The following is a 23284-nucleotide window of genomic DNA, read 5'->3' as shown; positions in this document are numbered from 1 at the left end:
TCCCTTTAGGGCTGGCTCTCTTCAGACCAGATCCCTGCCCTGAGCTGAAGGAAATTCTCCTCCCATGTGTTCCAGGTATCACTCTTCTCAAAGACAGTCCTGATCTAAAGTATTCTGATGAAGTGGTTCATAAGCAGTTGGGAAAACTAGTGTTCTCTGCCATTCTAACAAACACAGAAGATAACTAAGATACAAAAGACAGAGGGTTCACTTCAGCTCATGAATTTTGAAGTTCCAACCCATGGTATGTTAGCCCTGTGACTCTGGAATATGGTCAGGAGCATGCTATTGTGTAAGTATATAGAGCAACAAAAACACATCAGGAAGGGGAGTGTGCCTCAGCCTCACTATCCCCTTCAAGGGCACACTCACAGTAACTACATGATGTCCCACTAAGCCATATTTTTTTACAGGTCCCTGTACATTCTAAAAAGGGCCACCCTGGGACCATACCCTTAATACCCAGACATTAGGGAGCATTTAAGGTCAAGGCTGTGAAACCTGAAAAGGCAAGAAGCCTGCTGTTTACGACTGACAATTCCTACAACCAGGATCTTCCTAGACTCCAGCTTCCCGAAATACTATAAATAGAAATGTCTTGAAATCAAAAGTAAATGGGTCTTGGGCTTTTTAAGTGAGTCCAGAAGGGACCATGACATTTCCCATGATATCTTGCCAAGTCTTTCTCATTCCTTTGGCTGTGAGCCTGGGATAGATGAATCCTCTGCCTGACTCTTCGCTGGTCTGAATATGTGCATCAGTGTGCACTTCTAGGGGGTCAAGAGAATAAAGCACCGGATCCCAGGGCAGTCTAGCTGTCCTTTCTCCCTCAGGCTCAGACTGCCACTGCACTCTCAAGTCGTAAGACGAAGCAAGCTCAACAGGTGTCTAAGGAATCCTACACTTCTCCAAACATTGCCCTGTACGGCTTCTGCTGTTCAAGTGACCTCCATCCAAAAGAAACGCATCTTCCCAAGTCCAAAATATCACTTTCCAAGTCAGTACCTATAATCAAACTAAATTCTGTTTATCACCAGAAGGCAAAAGAAAAAAAAGGAGGAGGAGGAAAAAGAAATGAGGTTGATTCAGACATGATGCAAAGCAAGGATTCCCAGCAGGCACACAGGTGCACAGGGCCAGAAGGCATAGGTACATACATCCATCTTCTTCAAACTTTTTACTCCATTAGCTGGGGTAGACATGGAAGCAAGAAGGTTCCATACCTTGCAAAGAATATAAGGTCTGTGTGATTTGAATAACACAGAATTCTGGTTCAATTCTTGGCTCCTCCAACTCCTAGATGTGTGGTCCTAGCCACCTCCTAGGGGTCCACTTTGGCTCTGAATTGATGAATGTGGACTAAAAACATATCTGATGCAAACTTGTTACAGGGATTAAAGAGTACAAAATTACAAATGAAAGGTTCCTGGCAAATATACTTTATGTTCTAGAAGTCTACTAGGGGGTGATATTTGTGTAACCAACAGTAATTTGGGAGCTAAAGGAAAGATGTGCCACAGGGCCCAAGACTATAATGTACTTCTCAGAATCAGGAGCCTGGGCTGGTGGGGGTGGGGGTTAACGAAATACACAAAATGATAATGTGCAGTTGTTGAGCAGTGGCTGGAAGACAAGTTCAGATGTTTCTTTATATATGGGGTGACTCTTGTAATCAGTGTGTCTTTAAGGCAGGTCTTTGCAAAGCTGTATTTTAATATGACACATGCTGGCAACACCTCCACGGTGACCCACCAGGCTCGGGTCACAAAGATTTGTACAGGTTTGCTGCAGAGCCATGCATGTGGGTCTTTCTCTGCCTTCATGTGTGTCCTTTCGATGGCCTGCTTATCTGCAGGACTCCATGGGTATCATAATATATGTGTGCATGTATGTGTATCCGTCAGCCTGTCCGCACATGAGCACACAAACAATAACATAGTCCCAGAAGTTGTGTGACTTCCCCACCCTTGGCATCATCCTGATTCTCCCCAGATGTGCCCAGGCATACTATACTATCTTCCAGTGCAGTTTTGAACACTCCTGGTGCTAATTCCGAGATCAGTGATATAGAACAGGAAAAACTCGCACATTAGGGAGTTAACTTTTCCAAATGATTCACCTGGAAGGAAATCTTCCCATTGAATTGCCAAAGCTCAGCCTAGGTGAGGTTGGAGATGGTCGGAGTCTTTTCTCCCAGTTCCTATCACATTGTTATTCTAGGCCACACATTGCCTCTGTTTGTTTATTGTTGGGGTTCTTTTTTCTCACACATTTCATCTGTTTTTTGTTTCTTTTTTTTTCTCATCCGAGTTTCTCCAGTGACGTCTGAGGTTCTCTCTTCTGATCACCATTCTATGTTGGTAGACAAGAACATGTTTCATGCCATAAAAATGGTATGCCAAGCCCTTGGGAAATATTTAGTAAATGAGTATTTTGGTGATGTCCAGTGCCAAAAAGCCAAAAGCCTACTTTGCTAGAGTTGGCGTTTTGTTGCCTAAAGCTGTTGTCAATAATCTTCTGTCGTACTGAAGTCACACAGAAGCAGGCTGACTGGCTCTCTGACACCTGGCCTGGCTCACAGACCACAGGCAGGCTTTACATCCACTTTCCTCCTCGGCAATGGGGCAGTACTCGGTCTCTAACCCGCCCTCTCTGGTCGGCCTGGCACCCCAGCATTAGCCGGATCCTTCTGAAGTCTCTAAGCACAAAATAAGCACGCCATGGCACTCCAGGCACAGTCACGAAGCCGTCCTGGATATTGTCATTTCCCACTGCTGTCCTCACCCTGGAGCCTTTGTGCTTTACAGATCAAGGGCAGGGAACAAGGACAGAGCCAGGACAGAGCTGAGTCTTCAGTAGAATCGATCTGTGATAACAGGAAGACCCCGGTGAGGCCAAGGAGTGTGGCACCCCCTTTCCCAAACTATCTCAGGATGTACACAGACTCTCCCACTCCCCGGTCCTTTTTCTTGCTCCCCTTTTCCAACATTAGCCTTGGCTCAGGTCACAAACCCTGAGACATGTACCCTGGAAGAGTCAGGATCACTAAAATTCACAGCCATATCCCTATGGCCCTCCTATCCACAAAAGGCACAATGGGGAGGCTGCAGAGCTGCTTTCTTCATGCTCCTTCCACTGAGCACATGGACAGGAATGACTGAATACGGAGAGCAAATGTTTCAAGCCTACTAGGAATAGGCTGTGAAGGAAGGATAACATCCTGCCTTCTGAACCTTTCCCAATGGAGTCTCAGGCCTAAACATGGTGCCCCTCTGGCTGGCTGCCATGCACCCAGCACTTCCCAGCTCTCTAGCCAAGAAGAAACACTGTAGCCATGTTTACCTTCTCTTAGGAAGTACTTGATTCCCCAACCAAAATGTATTTACAGTTCACCTGGCACACACTGCTTGTTATCCAATAAATATTCATTCGATTGATGACAGGTTCAAGTTGATTCATCTTTTCCTGTTAGTGGGAGCTAAGTTCAAGAGACTCTTTCCCAGGAAAGTCTTTTCTGAAGACAGGTAGACAATGTTGGAGCAAGAAAGACCCACAGCCTCCCAAAGACCTATTCATGGCTTTTATACTGCTAGTCTCCCTGTCTGAACATGAGGTCTTCCATGGCTGATTCATGGCCTTTCCCTGCATGGCCCATCCATCCAAAGACATCCCAGCACCCAGCTATGGCAGAGCAACAGGGATAACAGTGGTCTCTTCTTTCTTCACCACCTCTGGTAAGAAATTAGTAGCACTCAATAATAAATATGACAATGCTTTGCATTTGAAAAATGCTACACAAAATTTCAAAGCACTTTTAAGAGCATTATCTCTAATGAGATAATGCTTCTCAGAGAAGTCTGTAGTTAAGTAGATGTAATTAGCTCTAAGTAACACGTGGAAACTGAGGCTCAGGAGGTTAAGAGACCTGCCCTGGGGCACAGAGCCAGGTCAGCACTTCTCTTCCTGTTAGCACTTTCCTCTGCAATCTGGGGCCTCTCCAGACTCCTTAAAGCACCATTAGCAAGAGATGATCATTAAGCAAATTGAGAAAAGAAAGAGAAATGCCAGGAAACAAGAGCTTTCCACCAAACCACTCACTTGGTCATACCTGATCTCCACATCCCTGGGAGTGAATCTCCCATTGTCCTCAGAAAACTGGGAAGCACATGGGCCAGTGCATACTATATCTGCTATAACTGGATGTACCTGGCCCAGGGACTAGAACATAACAGACGCCCGATTTAGTGACACTTGTCTTAAGTGGATGCTGAAAAACAAGTGGGATACAAATGAATAAACCTGAAATCAAAGGGATACTGTGGCCACAGAGATCACGAAGAGGCGCCCTCGGAACTAAAGCGCACTGAACATTTAGACATCTGATTTTCATTTGTACAGTCATAACCGGCAAAGAATGAGTTGGGGATGAGAATGCCCTCCCCTCCAGCCAGACGGATGGCAACCAAGGCTGTCCAGACACACAGACACTTGGTCCCTTGTTAATCAGGCAAATGAGGTCTAGGTTACCAAAACCCAGTGTACAGAAGTGAGAAATCTCATCCCAGGAGGTCACCTTCATGTCCTTCTCCACTGGAGCACGTTTTCTAAGACTATCTTCCCTTCTAGAAAGGACAGCTTGTGGCTCCCAGGTGCTTCCTCAGTGAGATCTACTCAGTCCTGCTGGTAGCCACAGAAGTGCTCTCTTGGAAAGCGAAGAGTCCTGAGGTTACTCAGTTTTTGAAGCTTCCTCTAACCCCACTGGGACACCTGTTCCTTTGGAGGCTGGTGGCAGCTACCTAACCACCACCTCTTCCTTCCCTTGGAACAACCCCTCACCAGGGCCAAGGTGCCTCTGCCCAAGCTCAAGTCCTTCTTTCCCTGACTCTGGGTGAGATAAATACTGTGAGTTATTTTCCTGCTGTGATCTGCCTTTGGGATTCTCCACAGGATGTTGCCCATTTGGCCCCTCCTCATTCCTATCTCTCTGCTCCTGTTCACGTGACACCTCCACAGGGGGCTCTGCCATGCTTACCCCCTACCTACTTTAAGTGCAGCTCTCTCTTTGCCATCTTCACCTCCTTCTCCATGCTGGTTGTAATGCCCTGAGCTTGCATTATTTATGACTCTGCCTACCGGGTTTCTGACAACATCACCAAACAAGGCTCCATGAGGATCTTGTATTAGGCAGGACCTATAAAACACTACAGAATGACAGGTGGTCCTGCTCAAGATCCTAAAACAGAATATAAACATAATGGTGGTACCTGAATGGCAGTCGAAGTGTAAAGATAGTCACAACAATCCATTCTAAATGGGCCAGCTCAGGGCTTCAAAACAGGGTGTAAGGGGCAATGAGTGATCCTGGTTCATAGTAGCTAGGTCAAATTAGAGTAACTTCAAGTCTTCCTAGCCAGGGAGTATGTATAGAGTATGTCCTTTCCTAAGTAGATACTTCAGCTTTAAGAGTGCTTAAGCCCCTATACATATTCTTGAGTCTTTATATATTTACTTAGAATTCTGCATAGAATGGGCTTCCCAGAAAAACACAGCTCTTTTCCTAGAAGTGCCAATACTGAGAGAGACACGGGGAACAAGGTAATAGGAAGAGAGATAAAAGCATCGGGCCAGGATAGCGGCTGAGTTCTGCCCACTCTACCTACAGAGTGTATCCTTACTTGCTCTAACTGCTCCTGACTACTGCTTACTCACTACTGCGTCTCTTCTCAATCCTCCTCTTTCAGAAGCACAAGAATCAAGCCTGCTATTGGGTTAGTGACTGGAGGAAACTAGACACGGCTGGCCAGCCTTCTTCGTGCAACTTTGTATTCCCAACATGTTCCTTGAACACAGCTACCATCCAATAAGCATTTGAATCAATGTGTACGAGGAGACACCAGTATCTTGTCCGCAGGCTTATTCGCCAGAAAAGAAGGTTCGGATGTCGAAAATATTTAAGAATCACTTCACCATAATATTCTGTACACACAGGAGGTAAATGTTAGCCTGAGGCCACTCAGCAAGGTGAAGGACAAGGAAGGAGCCCAGTGGTCCATCAGTCCTAACCTCTCCAGAGAAGCATGTTTTTGGTCCACACCATCCCAACAACAGCACAGCCAAGGCTGGGCAGTCAGTCCTGAGGTTCCTACTGCTTTCAGGTACTGCACTAAGTTCTGTGTGCCTGTGATCCCTGTTCCCAATCCCTGTGAGCAGATGCTAAACTGTGTCCCTCAGAAAGGTATATTTATGACCCCATTCTCCAGCCTGGGAAGGTGACTTGATTTGAAAGTAGGCTTTGCAGATGGATTCGGATAAAAGGAAGTTATTCTGAGTGTAGTGGGTCACTCCAGATCCATTGGGTGAGAACTAAGCGGGATCCAAAGGAAAGAGGTACACTGGATGAGCCCTCCAGCCCCAGAACAAGGGGCAGTCACTCCAGCCTGCACGCCTACAAAGGTACTTTCCCAACTGGAGCAGTCCAGCCGGATCTCCAAGCAAGCAGGTGACAGACACACCATCCGTCTTAGAAAGGCCAGAAACGAAATTTGAAACCTAGCTTTGAGTTTTTTGCATCTCTAAGTTATCTTGAGGCTAAGGGGAAAGGTTCACAGAGGAATGTGCCAGAAAAACAGAGTAAAAATTCCCAAGACGGAATAGCCATGAAGCTCTAATAGGAACAGTAAGCACAGTTGCAAGTCGTTTGCATGTTTCCCAGCATTCCTGCACACCCTCCCGATTGGCACGCTGCAGCTCACTGGGTACCTGTATTTAAGACATCTCAAGTCCACAGCAGTAGAGCGACAAGGCCTAGCTGGTAGTCCGTGGCAGAGGTAGGAAACCCTCCAGGACCATAACAGCCCATTCAACTTCCTCAGCTCAGTGGTATTTCCATAGAACCAGGGCTGCTCAGACTCTCCAGTGAAGGCTTACTGTATAAGGAGACTGAAGGGGAGTCCCTAGACCTTGAAAGGTAGGGAAAGGATGCCCTTAGGATGGATGCCTACAACTGGATGTCCTTGCAGTCTCCTACCTGATGCTTCCAGCCCACCACCACACAAGTACTGACAGGTCCCAAGAGGGCCTGGAGCTTTCACGCCATGTAGCTTCCTGAGCGCTCTCTCTGTCTCTCTATCTCTCTGTCTCTGTCTCTCTGTCTCTCTGTGTGTGTGTGTGTGTGTGTGTGTGTGTGTGTCTGTCTGTCTGTCTGTCTGTCTGTCTGTCTGCCTGTGTCTCTGTTTCTTCTATCTCTTCTCCACCCCTCTGGTTGTAATCCTGTCTCAGGAACTCTGCCCCTCACTCCAATTCATAATATATGTTCAACTTCAGAGAAAGCCTAGAGCCCTGTGTGACCAAGGACCTTCTCTAATAAGAGTCTCGTTGACCAGGGGAAAGTCAGGCCTCAAGGTCACACATACCTCTCAGAAGCCAGTGGATGATCTGTGCCCTCCCCTGGTAGACAAGTGAGTTTGAAATGGCCTGACCCTAGGACAATCAGAGACACAGCACACCCTGAGGAGCTCCACTCCTGACAGGAACTGCAGCTCCTCCTTTGGGGCCCCTGGTGAAAGACAACCATGTACACGGTACACTCACCAGTCACGGGATCCAAGAAAGCACCATTTTCACAAGGAGACCCACTCCCTCCCACACCTCAGAGAGGTCATGCCACACAGAAGTTAAGGGGACAGACTCGGGAGCCGTCCGCTCAGACGGTACCTCAGAACTACTGCTTCGATTCCCAGCCTGTGACCTCAGGCAAGTGATTTTGTGTTCCTCTGCCTCTCCTTCATCTTTGAAAGAGGATGACTATGATAAATATGCACACATACTGTATGTCAGTAAAAATATAAATAAATAAGTAGAGGGATGCTTGCTACTTTAACAGAAAGTCTGGTGGAGTTGCTGGAAAGACTAAATGAGTTAACACATGTCGTGTACTCCAAATGGTGCCAGCAGTGTGCGTGCTGACATTAAAGTTGTCAGGAGGCACGGATCCAAGTGTCTCAATCACACAGGAACCAGTGAGAACAGAGGGAGCATTGGGGGAAAGGCACTGAGAAGCCAAAAGCAATGCTGCCGAATCCCAGGAGCTAACGCAGCTCACTCAAATGTAAGCCGGCCACCAGCATCCACTCACCTTCCTTTACTTTGCACATAGCTAGCAAGGACCATGTGAAGAACTTCTGGAGTCCACAGGAGAGGAGCAGCAAGGGAAGATGGGGGGACTGGAGCGGTGGACCCAAAACCTTTCACACTTCAAAGGCACACTGTCAGTTGCCCTGTACTGAGTTTCTTGGTGATGCATTCGGTCCCCAAAAGGAGAATAAAATTATGTTCACTATTCTTCTCTGACAGAGCCATGGAGTTCTATTTTATATTCTAGAAGAGCTTTCTTTGTATAAATATAAGTTCCAAGGAGTTTGGTACCAGAGGAAAGGCTCCAACTCAGGAGTAGTCAGCTTAACGTAGTATTTCCTCTAGAATGGATGAGGATGGGCAAAGATGACACTGATAAAAACAGAGCAAGAAGGGTCATCCGTTTAGACTCCAGACTATCTCCTCCTGGGTGTCTATCCACGGGCAAATGCAAAGCAGACACCGCCTGCTCCCTCTGAAATATTTAGTGTGCAAACACCAAGTTGAACAATAGCCTAGGCACCCTGAGGGTTGATTAACCGCACAACCATCTCACCACCCACGTGAATACCATGCTCTCAAGTAGCAATCTAAGGCTCTCTGCTGGCTTTGCCTGCCCTTGTCTTACCAGGTCCCAGTCCAAACCCAGAAGAAGCTCTGTTCTTCTGATGCACAGTCCTTGAGTTAAGCAACTAACCTATGGTTTAAACCTTTATGCTTCAAAATAAATCTTGATAAAAATCAACAAGAAACTTTCTGAGGAATCCAGTTCTTCCAAAGCCGTGTTGATAGCAGGAGTTTCTACTTCCTGCCTGGTCCATAGTGGGAGTCCCAAAAGCCAGGGGGACACAGACACAGTGAGTGGACAGAGGCACAAACAAGCAGACATACAGCATCTACATATCCCATTATCATTCTGCACTAACCTTCCTTGGGCAAACAATTTATATTCTCTGAGCACTGGAACAATCAATAAAATGGAGTAACAGCCATATCTAGCCCATGCCATCACTATGGTATCCAAATATACTTGTGTCCAAAGCATATAGGACAACACTCACACTCATAAATGGATACCCAAAGAGGGAAGGAGAGTACGGAGACCCAACGCACAAGGTTAATCCAGTTTACCGGTCAATGACCTGGCTAAGAAACAACCCCCAGGACAGTGGATGGGAGTGGAGTGGGAGGAGTAATTATATCTTAATGAGACAATGTGGGTTTCCTTCCAAGAGTCCTTGCTCTCTGCATAGTCAATGTTTCCTTAGCTGTCACGGCAAGCACCCTGGAGACCAGGCTGGCCTTGAACTCATAGACATCCCCCTGCCTCTTGCATAGTCACTCTGCAGCTACCCTGAGGCTCTATTGGCTCTGTCCTTTCTGAGTCTGGCGTTTTCCAAAGCTCGTGTGCTTTCTAGAGACTGGGAGGTTTGCACATTCTCTAAAGCTAAGCCCTGCCCCTTTGCCATGTGGCTGCTTGCTAAGCCTCCACGTGAATATGGAAATCGGAAGGTCGTGGCTTTCTCTCTTCCTCCTCTCCACCTCCCTCCTCTGGAGAGCCACCAAAATTTACAGTTTTCCCTGCCTGTGGTTTCCTTTTCAATTCTAATAAAATTGATCTTCCTCCTCAGTGGTTCTTAAATTTTTTAATTCAGGAGACTAAAAATCCAAACAGGGATCTCAATGTCTCTGGTATCATTTGGCACCCAATGTGGAGCACCCCAAAGTTTCTGACAACAAAGATGTGTCAGATGTACCTATGGCTATTAAGTTAAAGCAAAAGATGCATTGGGACCATGGCTCAGGTAGAGAGCACTTGCCTCTCAGGCATAAGACCCAGTGTTTCATTCTCAGCACCCCCCCCACGCACACACTCACATACATATACATATATGCATACACACTCACACTCATATATATACACACATATACACATACTTACATACATGCACATATATACATACACACACACTCACATACATACACACATATACACACATATACATACACATATACACACACACACACTCACATATATACACACATTCATAGACATATATGCATACACACATACTCACATATATTCATACATATACACACATATACACACAGACACATTCACATACATACACATATATGCATACACACTCACATACATACACACAGACACATTCACATATATACACATACATGCATACACTCACATACATACACACAGACACATTCACATATATACACATATATGCATACACACTCACATACATACACACAGACACATTCACATATATACACATATATGCATACACTCACATACATACACACAGACACATTCACATATATACACATATATGCATACACACTCACATACATACACACATATACACACATTCACACACACTTTTACATAGGTCCCACTAAAGTCCTATAACAGTAATTTGCTTAACTTCATTTACTTCAAATGATCACATTTGCTTTTGGAAAACAAGTTTGATCTTGTTTTGGTTTGGCAGGCTTTTTTTAAAAATCTGCTAACACTGTCACAGTTTCATCTTTGAAACATTTTCTCCAACAATGAAGCAAAGGAGCTGTGCGTGCCACATTTTGTTCCAGCTTCAGCTCAAATTCTCTTTCTGTCTCTTGTTCCCCATGTCTCTTCCATAAGCCTTCGTTTCCTCGTCCACAGAGAGAAGGAGAAAGCACAGTGGCATTCAGTCATTAACTCAACAGCCATTTATCAAGAACCAGGCACGTGCCAGTCATTGGGGACCCAGGCTTGAGCAAGATGAACTAAATCCCCACTGTAAGGAGAAAGTAAGGATTGTCATGCCCTGGGGATTTGATGTGGTATATGCAAATCCTGGCATCTGGAGAAGATGCAATGAAGGTGTTGCATTTTCTCCACTAGAAAAGACAGTGCCTGACCTCAGGCCACAGTGAGGGTCTCCCCCAGGTCAGTGGCCATAGCTCTGGCTCCTGAACAGCTCTGCTCTTATGACAACTTGGATTCTGATCACACCCACTTCCTGATTTTGTTGTTGCTGCTACTGTGTGTCCGTATGTCTGTCTGTCTGTCTTGAGGAGGCCTTACTCTCAAAAAGTCTTTTCAAGTGTGCCGGCCTAAGCTTTCTCTCACTTAAAAATCGGCTGCCCCCTGCAGCCCTGTGCTTCCTCTCTCATGAATGAAGAGGTTTGCAGAGGCAATGGGGCAGGGCGGCTCATTACTGCGGCTGTGCAGTGTGTACCCGCACATACTTACACATGCCGTCTACGGATGACTCGCAGGTGGCCGCATTAAAGCTTGTTTGTCACGCCACTGCTGTAGTGATGCAAACAGCAAAGCCACCTCACTCTCTGGCAAACTTGACTCTGGAAGTAACTGCAGCTCACCGAGAGGAGTGGAGAGAAACGCACCCACGCAGGCATTGCATTGTGAGCCATTCCTCAGACTTGGCCAGCGGGACTCACACTAAGGTCGGGACTTGGGGCAGTCCAAATGCAGGCCAGTCTTCAACCTAGTCCTATCTAAGGATAAGGACACACGGAGACCCTAAGCTGACTGACTAGTGGCAGCCAGAAGGGGACTCAAGTCCACAGGACTGTCCCTCCAAGGCTCCCTTCCTATGCATCAAAATACCCAGGTTAGTGTCCTGGAAGCTGACCTCTAACCACCTCTGAATCCTTCTGAAGCAGATGCCAACCTGGGGAACTACAGGTTGAACAGAAACCTCAGTGAGGGTCTTTAGTTCTGACAGAAGGGTTTTGCTGGCCAGGGGCGCCAGGGCACAGCTTCCTGCTTCTCACAGCGCAGCTCATTTAACCTTCACAACAAGGTCACGGTGCCATTTCATCGCCCCTGAGGTTACAACAGTGTTTGGGACTGTAGTGTCCCAAGCTTGTCAGTCCGAACTAGGGGAAAGAAAGGCCCAGGCTCATCTGCTCTCCCTCTTGCTCTTTCCTCCTCCCTAACGATGCTCAGAGCCTGGTTCCTGCATAGAAAGTACATGGTACATGTCCTCCGCAAAATGTCCAATGCCAGTACATCCTCTTAACATTCAAACTTCAGCCAAGTCTTTGTGAACTTCAGGGTTCAGGGAGAGTCGGACATTCTGCTCACACAATAGGTTCAGCTGGCAGAGGCTGTGCACCAGGTGCCAGAGGATTTACCTACAGAGAAACAGCTGTCGGCAGGTTGGGCTCACAGTGGCTGTGCTATAAATGATGTACTTCATAGCGGGCGGCATGGTCAACACCAGGACAATGACTGGTTATAGAAGAAAATACTACATCACTGGCCTGGACAGTCTCCCTGAGCTTCACTGGTACCAAGAAAAGATATCCAAGATGTTGTATGTGTAAAACTGTATGCTAAATGCAGCACACAACACACACACTTACTTAAATGAAGGAGCTACCGTAAAAACAATAATGCAACTCTACTCTGGATGGCCTCTCATCTGTTAACAAAAGCAAGCCAAGTTTGAGAAATGGGGATGACGGAAGCTGGTAGAATTCTAAGAGAAATGGTGAACAGGTGCAGATGCGCATGTGAGTTTACAGGTTCTATACTAGGGGGGGAAACACGCCTTTGCTAAATAGGTTGCTCTTGTACCCAGCCGAGTGGGAAACCTCTCAGCAGTTGACATGTGTCATCTTTCTGTTTGGATCTTAGAGAGACCTGTGGGTAGACAGAAGCCGGCTGTGTAGGGAGCTGAAGGTGGAGTCACGCGTACAACAGAGAACATTCTCAATCACTGTTCGTGAAGAGCAATGCAGGGCCCCTAGTCTTCAGCATCAATAAGGGCAACCGTTAAAAATGTAGGCTCTATGGACCCTACTCCAGACTGACAGAACCGGAGTAGGTTGGGGAACATGTGTCTCCCCAGGAGAGTTTGAGAGCCGAGGCTTTAGACACATCTCTGTCTCTCACTGAGGATCCATTCTGATGTTTCTTTAAGTTCTAGTTGTAGACTATTGTGTGGCTTTGCCATCTCCCCAGTCCTGAAGCTAGCCACCCTAAGAACAAGTTCAATATTGACTCCTTATTATCACCTATAAGGTCTCAATTTCATGCAGAGGCGGATGCTGAGGGTGCTTAGCTACCCACCAATGCACTGGTCTGAGAACACATATGAATTCTGTGCCTAACCAGAGCTGCTTTTGAAGTTCCTACAAGTTGAGGGATGGGACCAGATCTCCAAAGGAGGGCATCAGGGGAGAGAGGCACACACTTTGAAGGGCTAGAATCAATGGAAGGCACTTCTGCTTTGGGGTGACACTTCGGCTTATAATATTTTGACATGAAAATGATTTCTTTATTTTAAGAAACAAGGTCATATCCCCATTGGCTTCATGGACTACAGCAAACGCATTCTGCATACTGACTTGAGCCATGCCACCATTCAGCACTTGGTGTCTATCTCTGGGACCTTTGGAAGCTATCACCAGTATGTAACCCCACTCTAACTGTGAGACACTGAAGGACCTCACACACACACACACACACACACACACACACACACACGAAGGGGGGAGGGAGAACTTTCCCCACTACAGGTCTGTAACTAAATTGCAAAAACTGAGAAAACTACGTAACGCTAAAATATCCATCTAAACCAGCTCTTAATGCTTCCACCTTTTAATACAGCCCCTCATGTAGTGATGACCCCAACCATAAAACTACTTCATCTCTACTTCATAACTGTAAATTTGCTACTATTGTGGATAATAATGTAAATATTTGATATGCATGATATCGGACATGCAACTCCCAATGTAGTCATGACCCATAAGTTGAGAGACTTAATCTCTTTGAAAATGTCGAAGGTTTGGTAGAAAAGGGATTCCCCCTGCCTTGACAGCATCAGCTGCCACAGCTGAAGCCATGGCTACAGGAAGGAGGGCCCCAGAACATTCCTGCTTCTCACAAACCAATCCAAGAGCCTAATCTCAGCTAACTAGAAGGCACCAATGACAGAGGAAGACGATGGGGTTGGTGACCAAACATGCTTGTGGGAAAAAAAAAATCACATGAAGACTACCAATGTCTTGGCACACGCAGGAGAAAGCCGAGATTTCTCCGCAGGCTTTGCTGGAGCTCTCCAGGCAGCCCTGGCTCTGCCAAGCGCATTCCAGAGCTTGCCTCACATGCCCAGACCAGCAAAGGCCTTTGCGTTTGCAATGACTTCACACTCAGCCAAAAGTAAACACACTCTTCACTTTTTTCCATGGACAAATACTAACCCCAAATTGCCATGGTTGGCCTCTCTTAAATCCAAATGGAAAGCCTCCTTCCCCCAAGAAAATAAAGCCATTTTTAACTCAATGATACCTCTCGGCCACAAAAGAAAACCTTGCTAAAAGCTTCCTAGAAATTATTTATTATGCAATCATGCTGTGATCAAGCAAGCAAAGCCTAACAATGGAACAATGGCACTCAAAATACAACTGATGATCCAAAAATGCTCGCTCTAGCGAACACCTGCACTAGAGATTTAAGCGGTACATCTGTAACACACGCTGCTTGTAAGATCCACCGCTCGAACACTCGTGCGTGCACATACAGCTCACAGACGCCTGATTGGGATATTCTTCTGAAAGTAGCCCGTGATAAGGCAGGTGCCAATTTGAATAAAAAGCAAAATGGCCCGGAAGATCTGAGCGGCATCAAACCTCAGCACCTGTCAAACATACGTCTCAAGGCTCCCCAACCTTGCACTCGAAACTGTGTCCTAAATCCAGTTGTCTAACAAGTAATAAGACATGCAGAGGCTTGAGACTTACCAGGTTGGAGTTGGTGGCGTTGGAGTCGTCTTCCGGAAAAGGAATATAGATTGCTAAGGCCACACAATTGGCAAAAATAGTCAGTAAAATAATTATTTCAAATGGTCTGAGAAAGGGGTTAAGGAAATCAGTGCCACGGTTAACACAAGTGAAACAAACATACATCTATATATTTTTTTAAACGAATCAAAGATTCATAAGAATTCTGTTTAAACAATGCATTCCAAGCCCCTTGTATTTTGAAAAGAAACATATGCCTTTTAAGTACTTCTAGTGGCCCCCCGCCAAAATTTTTTCCTAATATGTCAAGAGCAGTGGAGGCCAGTCGCGTGCCAGAGTAAACACAGATTTCTAAATAACTTCTTCCCCTCTTATTTATTTAGATTACATTTGATTGCATTTCCCCTCGTGTGGGCTTGGGGTAAAGAGCCCTGTCTGCCCCAGGAAGGATTCCCCACAGGACCCCATCTCCACATGGTTCGTGAACTGTCACCAATGGACCCAAACATACTTGGAAGGAAGAACAGTTGAGTGAGGTTTTAAACAAGGGGCCCTTCATGAAAATCTACAGATTTTTGTTTCTCAGTTTTTGGAAGTAAGGTGAGAATGTTCTACCTCCCTACCTCCCTGGGGTTTAGGACTCCACCAAGCCAGGTAGGATGTGTGCTGTGGTGTTAGAGGCAGGGACTGTATCCCCTTGCAATGTCAGCTCCACATAGGACATGGTGCTGGCCTGGACTATAGAACATCAACCGAGGGTCCACTCACCATGACCACTTCATGGAAACACCAGGACAGGACACAGTGAGCAGTAAGCTAATGTAATAGCACTCCTCCACTGAGACCACACCATACCCACCACTGAAAGCAACAAAGTCCTAACCTGCATTCCCACAAGCAAGTCTCTAGCCTCTTTCACAGAGCCTCTTCTAACTAGCCTCTTAATGCTATGATAAAACTCCATGACCGAAAACAGCTTGGAAAGGGAAAGGGTTTATCACGGTTTATAGCTCGTAGCCTATCACAAAGGGTAGTCAAGACAGGGACTCAAGCCAGGACCCTGGAGGCAGAAACTGAAACAGAGCTCACAGAGGAGGCTGGTTACTGCCTTGCTCTTTGTAGCTTACTCAACCTGCTTTCTTATACAACCCAGTACTACCTGCCCAAGGGTAGCACTGCCCACAGTGAGACTGGGTCCTCCCACATCAATCACGAATCAGGAAAATGCCCCCACAGACTTGCCTACAGGCCAATCTGATGGAGGAGCTCTTTTCCTCAAGGTTTCCTTTCCCCACATGACCTGAGCTTGTGCTAAGTTGACAAACTAAATGGCACAGAACCTAATGAGAGGAAGATTGAATGGATGAAACTGCAGGATAGAAAAACTAACTGTGCTCACAGAAGTAACAAACTGAATCACGAGGAGACCCTAGATAATATCTACTCAAATCTTTGAGACCCAGAGAAGCTAAGAAATATCCCCCAAAGCCTTAGAACAAGCAATTGGCCATGCAGCACTGGAACCAGATTCTCTGGCTACCATGTCCAGTGCTCACCACATGCGCCAGCCTCCAAGCTCTGATCCATGGGACCACTAGGCTGCACTCAGGGGGAGTCTCCATGACAGCTTTCATGATGGATCCCCAGAGCTGAGCATGCCTCCTAAGACATGCGACTGTTCAGATGTATCTTGGTATCACAAGATGCCCTGTGAGAGACCATGACAATCTCCCCTTTACAAACATGGCCATCATCACACCTGCCCCAAATCCTCCGGAAGCAAGAAACAGAGCCATGACCAGAGCCCGAACTTAGCAATAGGTTCTTACTGCCTGCCGCCCTGAGATGACAATAGCGATGGAGACGGGAACTAGTATTAAGGCAGTGGTGGTGACAGAATCTGGCATGCCTCCAGAGCCTCCATGTCCAGCTCTGTGATGACCACACTCCCAAGCACCTGGAAAGAGACCTTCCCTCCTGCTGATGAAGGACACGGAAGCATGCAGGGGTTGGGCTGTGCCTGACGTCATCAAGTTAACAGCTAGAGCAGGACCCAGACTCAGAAAGTTACTAAGTCAATTTCAGAACCACTTTGTGCTGATCTGCTTGGGGGTAGCCATGAGGGCATTTCAGAAAGTTAGTTTTCCCAACCCTCCTCCTGCATCCTCCCCTCTTTTTCACCATGCCCCAACCTGTTCAGAATGGTAACTCTCAGCCTGGACTGCAAGGTTCCATTCTCATTATCTGGTGCCCTATCAGGAAGGGGCACCAGAAGACAACTGAAGTAGGCCCATGAATATCTATCTATCAGGTGTTCTCTGTACCCGTCAGGAAGCCAAGCTTGACATGTTCCAAGTGCCATCCCCCACCTTCCTGCTCCATGCACACAAACATAAAAGCAACCCCACACACTAAAGCACCAGGCTGATGTTGGAGGACACTGTGTGCCAAGAGGACACGCAGAGAGACTACAGCGTTTTAGCCGGGATGCAAAGGAGCACCCAGGAAGCCTGATGCACCCGCACTATCTCCATCCTTTAAACAGCCCATCTGATAACAGCAGCAGGCCCCACCTCTTCAAAAGCTGCTGCATACATCAGTCTCTCTCTCTTTACCTCTTCTAGGCAGTCTGGAGCTTCCAGACAGCTCGTACCATGGGCTGCATTCCCTCCCTCTCCTTGGGTGGGAAACACTGTCTCTCAGGAAGGCCAGACACACTAATCATGCAGTGAGGACCACAGATCAGGCCCCTGTAGACCTACACCGGAGTGCCCTTTCTAAGTATCAAGCTGATGGCTATCCCTATTCCCACCCAGTAACTACATATTCCCACCTAGCAATTTACTGTCTAGTACCACAGAGCAGCTGTCTAGTCCTACCTGATTGTCCAACTAATAACTCTCTTATCTGGACCCACCTACTATCTAGTACCACTTAGTAACTATCCAGACTTGCCTAACCCTCGGCCCCGCTGTCTAACACTGTAGTGTGGAGAGTTTAGAAGTATATGGATTTTAAACGTAGGGAATCTGGATTTAAAACCAACTTTGTTAACACCTGCTGTATGATTTAGAACTGGGGTGGGGTCTTTGGATCTCAGGGCCTCCCTGCTCTCTCTTCATAGTGGTTATCTACAGGGTCCCATGTCTCTCATTCTGTGGCTCTGAAGGCAGCCTGGAGTCTAAACTCGGCTTTTCACCACTCATGAACTGTGTGTGGCTTTGCAGGCAGGACATTTTGGCAGCAGCCCTTGCTTAGCACTGTATCCTATTATAGTTACTCTTGGGAAAGGAACCCAAATGTTCCAAGAAGGAGTGTCGTTTGCCCCACAGAACTTTAGTTCCACCCTTGGTCATCATCTTTTACCTTCTAATCACTACCAAAGGTTTTTATATCCTTTTCTTAAAAAAAAAAAATCACACATAAAACCAAACACTCCAAGTGGAAAGAAGCAAAGTACCCTGTCTAAATGAGTTGGGGTTTTTAAAAGATACCCAGCACTAAGTCTCGAGGTTCTAATACTGTCTTTTCTGGGTCACATGACTTGGAGAGTTTGGTGTGACTTATTCCATCCCTAGTGACAGTCAGGGCTGAGAGATGATGTCTTATCCAATGTAACTCTGTGATGCTCAGAAGTTAAGACTTATGCTCATAGTGACAGTCCATCCCTTCAAAGACATGTTTTCTAAAGTCCCCTCTACCCCTTGCTGTGTGTTCATGTTATAGATGATAGTTTCAATCTGGTCTATCCCATAGTCTTGCCTGGAGAACTCTGTAGAATATCTGGGTTCTAGTGGGACCTGTGGGACCTAGAAATTGTTAAAATTTTCCTGGTGATTCCAATGCAGTGCCCAGGCTGAGAATTTCTGGCCCCGAGTGCTAAGCCAAGGGCTAGAGCCACTGACCACTGTGTCCTGACCCATTTACACTAAAAAGATGTCAGGCTGTGAGCTACCACAACGTAGTGCCTTAGAAAAGGAAGTTACGAAGAAGCAGCATGCAGTGACAAAGAGCCACATAAGCTGGTCCCAGGAGGCTTAAGTCTGTTTATATCCCACGTCGTCACGTGTGACATGAGGAGAGGCTGCCCCGTATCTTAAATCAAAGTGTTCCAGACTTGGGCTGTGTCTCAACTTGGAATCCCTACAGATTCATAATGACATATCTTGGGGCTGGGACCCAAGTTTGAACTTAAAATCATTCATGTCCCATATATACCTTACTCACACAGTCAACACAAACTGTAATGCCTGCATTCTGACTGCAACCTGTCTCATAGGTGGACAATGTTCCGTTTATGGCATCCTGTTGATACTGTAAGAGTTTTAAACTTTAGAGTTCATATTTCAGATTTTTGGTTCAGGGATGATAAATTCTGAGACCTTGTCCCGTGAGCTGGTGACTCATGGAGTCAGGGGATCGGGGGAGGGCTAGAATCCTAACTTTCACCACCGCAGCTGTAAGTGTAAGATAGCCTTAACATCACCAGCTCTGGTCTGTGCCTGCTAAGCCCTGAGGGCCAGCCCCTGGGTGCAGGTCCAAGGAACACCTTGGCCAGCCCACAGCATAAAGGATATTTCCATTCAACAATGCTTATGCATGCTCTCCGGATGGGGTTCTTCAGAGTCAGGCAGAGCAGAGCCCGGGGCGGCCGTGTGGCAGTTGTACCCCCCTGCTTCTTGGGTTTCCCATACTGCTGCCGCTTCCGCTGTGTGGAACTGACGGTAGAGATGGTTGCGTTGCCAGCACTGCCCATTAGCTTGGCCTGCCGGGCAGCATCAATGGCTGCCTGCCAGGACAGTGCTGCCCCTGGAGTAGGGATGTGCTCGGGGGCGAGCCCTGCAGCTGCATTGGCATTCATGTTGGCATGAGCTGAGCGTGGGCTCCCATAGTTGGAACCTGTAAGGAGAGAAAAGACAACAGTTACTATGGTGAATATAGGAGCACTGGGGACACATTTTGGATTCTAGACACAATTTTTGACAAACAAAGAAAAATCTTTTTTTTTCCCCCAAGCTATTGCGGGAACTTGGGAGGTGACATACAAAACCACTAATACATATGCTCCAGGAAATACAGCCATGGAGTCTATTCTAGGCCCAGCGTGACCTAGTTCAGCTGGATGAACTTGGGTCTGTCACTCTCTTCTCTGGTCTCACTGACTTGACTTAGGCAGATAAGAGGTAAGAGTGTGCGTTCATAGCGCTGGTTAGAAAGGACATGGGGAACGATGAAATCGGTGCACCTTCTGATCCTTAAAATACATACTCATAAGAGCGTGCAAAAAGGATACTAGTTTAGACAGAGAGAGTAAAGGAGAAAAGGAAGAAGACAAGGGTGAGATATGGGAACTAGGAGGAAGAAAACACGAATGCACGAGCAGCAGCTCATCCCAGAACCGAAACTGATGGTGTGAAGACACAGTACATCTAAGAGTGGGAAACTCTAAACTCTGCAGTGAGAGGGTTAGGCCAAAGTAAACTCTTATCCGGTGACATAATCTGGGCATTGAATGACCCCTCCAAGACCATATCAATATGGTTCCAGGGAGGCACTATTAGGAGGTAATAGAACATTAGTGGCAGGGCCTTCTCTGAGCCACTTTCTTCTACCACTGAGATGATTGAGTTACTTGAGTGACTTAGCTGCTCCTCCGTTAAGGTGAGTCCGTTACCTGTCTTGTGCAATCCAAAGAGACCCAACCAATATGCAGGCACAGAGCTCAACATGCTTGCTGGTTTCCAAAGCCTGTTCTCCCCGTCACAACAGCAACAGACATAATAAAGGTCAACCCTAAGCCAAATGACTGACACCAGTCTCCAAGATGCTGGTGATGAGGGTGCTGAGCCTTTCCTGGCACAACAGCAAATTGTACCGTGGTAGATCATCATTTCCTCCCGTGGACAGAGGGGAAGGAGGGAGAAATGCACAGATGCTATTTACTTATTATCACACACTGGATAGATACCCAGGCAAGCACATCAGGCCTCCATAGGCACCAGCTGTCATCGGCCACCTGCACAGCTGGTGGATGACATCTGTGATGTTAGACTTTAGCCTCATTCCACAGACCTTGGTCAAGTGTCTCTGTTGTGCCCACTACCCTGGCATACTCACCTCACCACACACTCCCTTCATGCTCTCCCCTTCCCCAGCCCAGGGGCTCCAGGCAGCTCCTGCACCTCAGGGGCACAATATGTGTGCCAGACTATCAGGCTTGTGAAGAACGGACCTCTCCTAGACCGACAAGTCCCCTCTTTCGAAGCTTATCACTGAATGGCCTTCTGTCAACATATAGATGCTGAGTATAAAGTCAGGAAGGCCCCAGAGGCTGAGGACATAGGCCCCAGAGCAGAGAGCTGAGAGCTCGGGTTTGAATTAGCCAAGGCAGCTGAAGCACAGCTTCTCTCCTAAGCAGCAAGATGAGCGGCCCCATTCGACACCCAAGAAAACAGAGGATCATGTGACCCACTAAAGGTCACGAAACGAGACGATGGAAGATTTTGCTGCACTCAGGCCTCACGGTGAACTGCCAGCCTCCATCCCTCCCTCCTCACCTCCTTCAACACTCCATACATGCACATGTGTGTGCACACAAGCGTGCAAGTACATGCATGCACACCTCCTTCTGGGCTTTTTGGATTGAGCAGAAATTGGTGGATATGTAAATTTAATGATCAGCAGCTCTAACACTAACTTCCCAGGGTACCTCCCTGGTGACAGAGAGTGGAAAGTATCCCTGTTTCTTCTTCTTACACCAAAGTGAGCAAATCCAAAATGGCCCTATGTCCCATCTTCGCCTGCCAAACTGGGCTGGAACTTAACCCTTCCTGGCTCTGTTCTGTCTGTGGCATGCAATTTTGACTTTGTAGATTCTACTTGGCATTGACAAAGTTTAGTGGACACTGTTTCAGCTCCTGGATTTATTGTCCTCTATTTCTATAAAAGCAGCCATGTTCCCCATTAAACCTGGCACACCCCAATTCCCTATCTGCATCAGTACATCATTCTCATTTCTCTCAAATCAGTTGTCTGTTCACAAAGCAAGCAGTGCCAGGGCTTTGGGGTGACTCTTGAGAAGAAGGCAGAAAGCCCTAGTGTGAAAACCTGCAAGGGGTCCTGGGCACTGGGGGCATAAAGCAAGCCAGGAGGCAGGCACTTGAATGGACTCCTGAGCACCCTCAAACTCCATATTGAGACCCATTCCCAGAACACAAGGATACCTCCAGGGCATAGCATCAGGAGAAAGCACATGTCAAGAGGCCTAAGTGTGCAGAGGAATAGAATATCAACTCCCTCACCTGAGGACAAGAATACCACTATAGCTTTCGAGTGATAAAAGGTGGTCCTACCATAAATGGCCACATTCGGGAAAAAGAGAAGAACCAAGTTTGATCTCCATGACAGATAACTTTAAGGTCACTGTGACCTTGGCTTCTCCAAGTCTCTTGCCCATCCCAACCAGAGATTCTAGGGGAGCCTAAAGGACAGTTGCAATGGGAAGTACAACCTTTCATGCATCCTAGGGGTGGGGAACTTCCATCCCTGTAGCAAGGATTCTGAATCCAGAGTAACACCACGAAGGTGGAACAGCCCCTCATTGTTTCTCTGATGCTTTTTGTCAGCACAAAATCGCCACCCAATGCAAAGACCAGTTCTCGAATTATAAGGCTGATTCAAAGCTTTACCCCCTGGCTGCCAGTTGAACTGATGCCACCAGCTAAGTCTGAACTGCCTATGTGACTTGCAGATCAGAAGGCAGTTCACCCCAGGAAGGAGAAGGCTGTAATGGCTGTCCTGCTTCAGTCCCTGTCACTCAAGTCCCCGAATGCACAGCAATGGCCTCCTTTTGGACCAGGAGTCACCCAAAACCTTTGCAGCCATCTATGTGGATTCTACACATATCAAGCCCTCATGGGTGACAAGGGCCTCGTATTTCCCTCTAAGTGTAGTAGCCATTCTAAACCTGAAAGTGTGCTGGCTCGAGCCAGCACCAACATGATGACTGGAAAGCAAAAGAACCCTGTCTCCTGGTCTTGAACCAGCCAAGTCACCAACTTGGAGGAGATTATCAAGAGATGACTCCAGCAGGCCTTACAGGGTCACCCTGTGGCATGGAGTGACAAGCAGCCAGCTGACAGGCTTCTCTTCCAGCTTCCCCAGTCTCACTCTATAGACCTGGCTGAGCCTCAGACTCACAGTATAACCCAAGCTGATCTCAGACTAGAGGCAATTCTCCTGCCCCGGCCGCCCAAAGGCTGGGATGACAGGCACAAGTCACTATTCCCCGGGCCAATGATAACTTTTACGGTAGTGAAGACGGTATGTCATTCTGAACTATCCAGTATGGTGGCTGCCAGTCAAATGTGTC

At 47.0% G+C, this 23284-nt stretch overlaps 1 protein-coding gene across 26 annotated transcripts in view; it reads right to left on the bottom strand.

Annotated features, from left to right (window-relative positions):
* Positions 1-23284, bottom strand: part of CACNA1C (calcium voltage-gated channel subunit alpha1 C) — a gene marked incomplete at its 5' end in the record, with an annotated part of 581859 nt that overhangs the window by 429088 nt on the left and 129487 nt on the right. For all 26 annotated transcript variants that reach the window (XM_080914120.1, XM_080914140.1, XM_080914139.1 and 23 more), the window contains 2 exons: positions 14914-15019; positions 19491-19812. In XM_080914120.1, the coding sequence (XP_080770246.1) occupies positions 14914-15019; positions 19491-19812 (428 nt within the window). The remainder of the gene's footprint in view (positions 1-14913; positions 15020-19490; positions 19813-23284) is intronic.

Source organism: Micromys minutus (genome assembly GCF_963924665.1).
Source record: "Micromys minutus genome assembly, chromosome: 3".
In the NCBI taxonomy this organism is placed as follows: Eukaryota; Metazoa; Chordata; class Mammalia; order Rodentia; family Muridae; genus Micromys; species Micromys minutus.
Note: the sequence above shows the minus strand (reverse complement) of the source record. Positions and strands in the feature narration are given on the sequence as shown.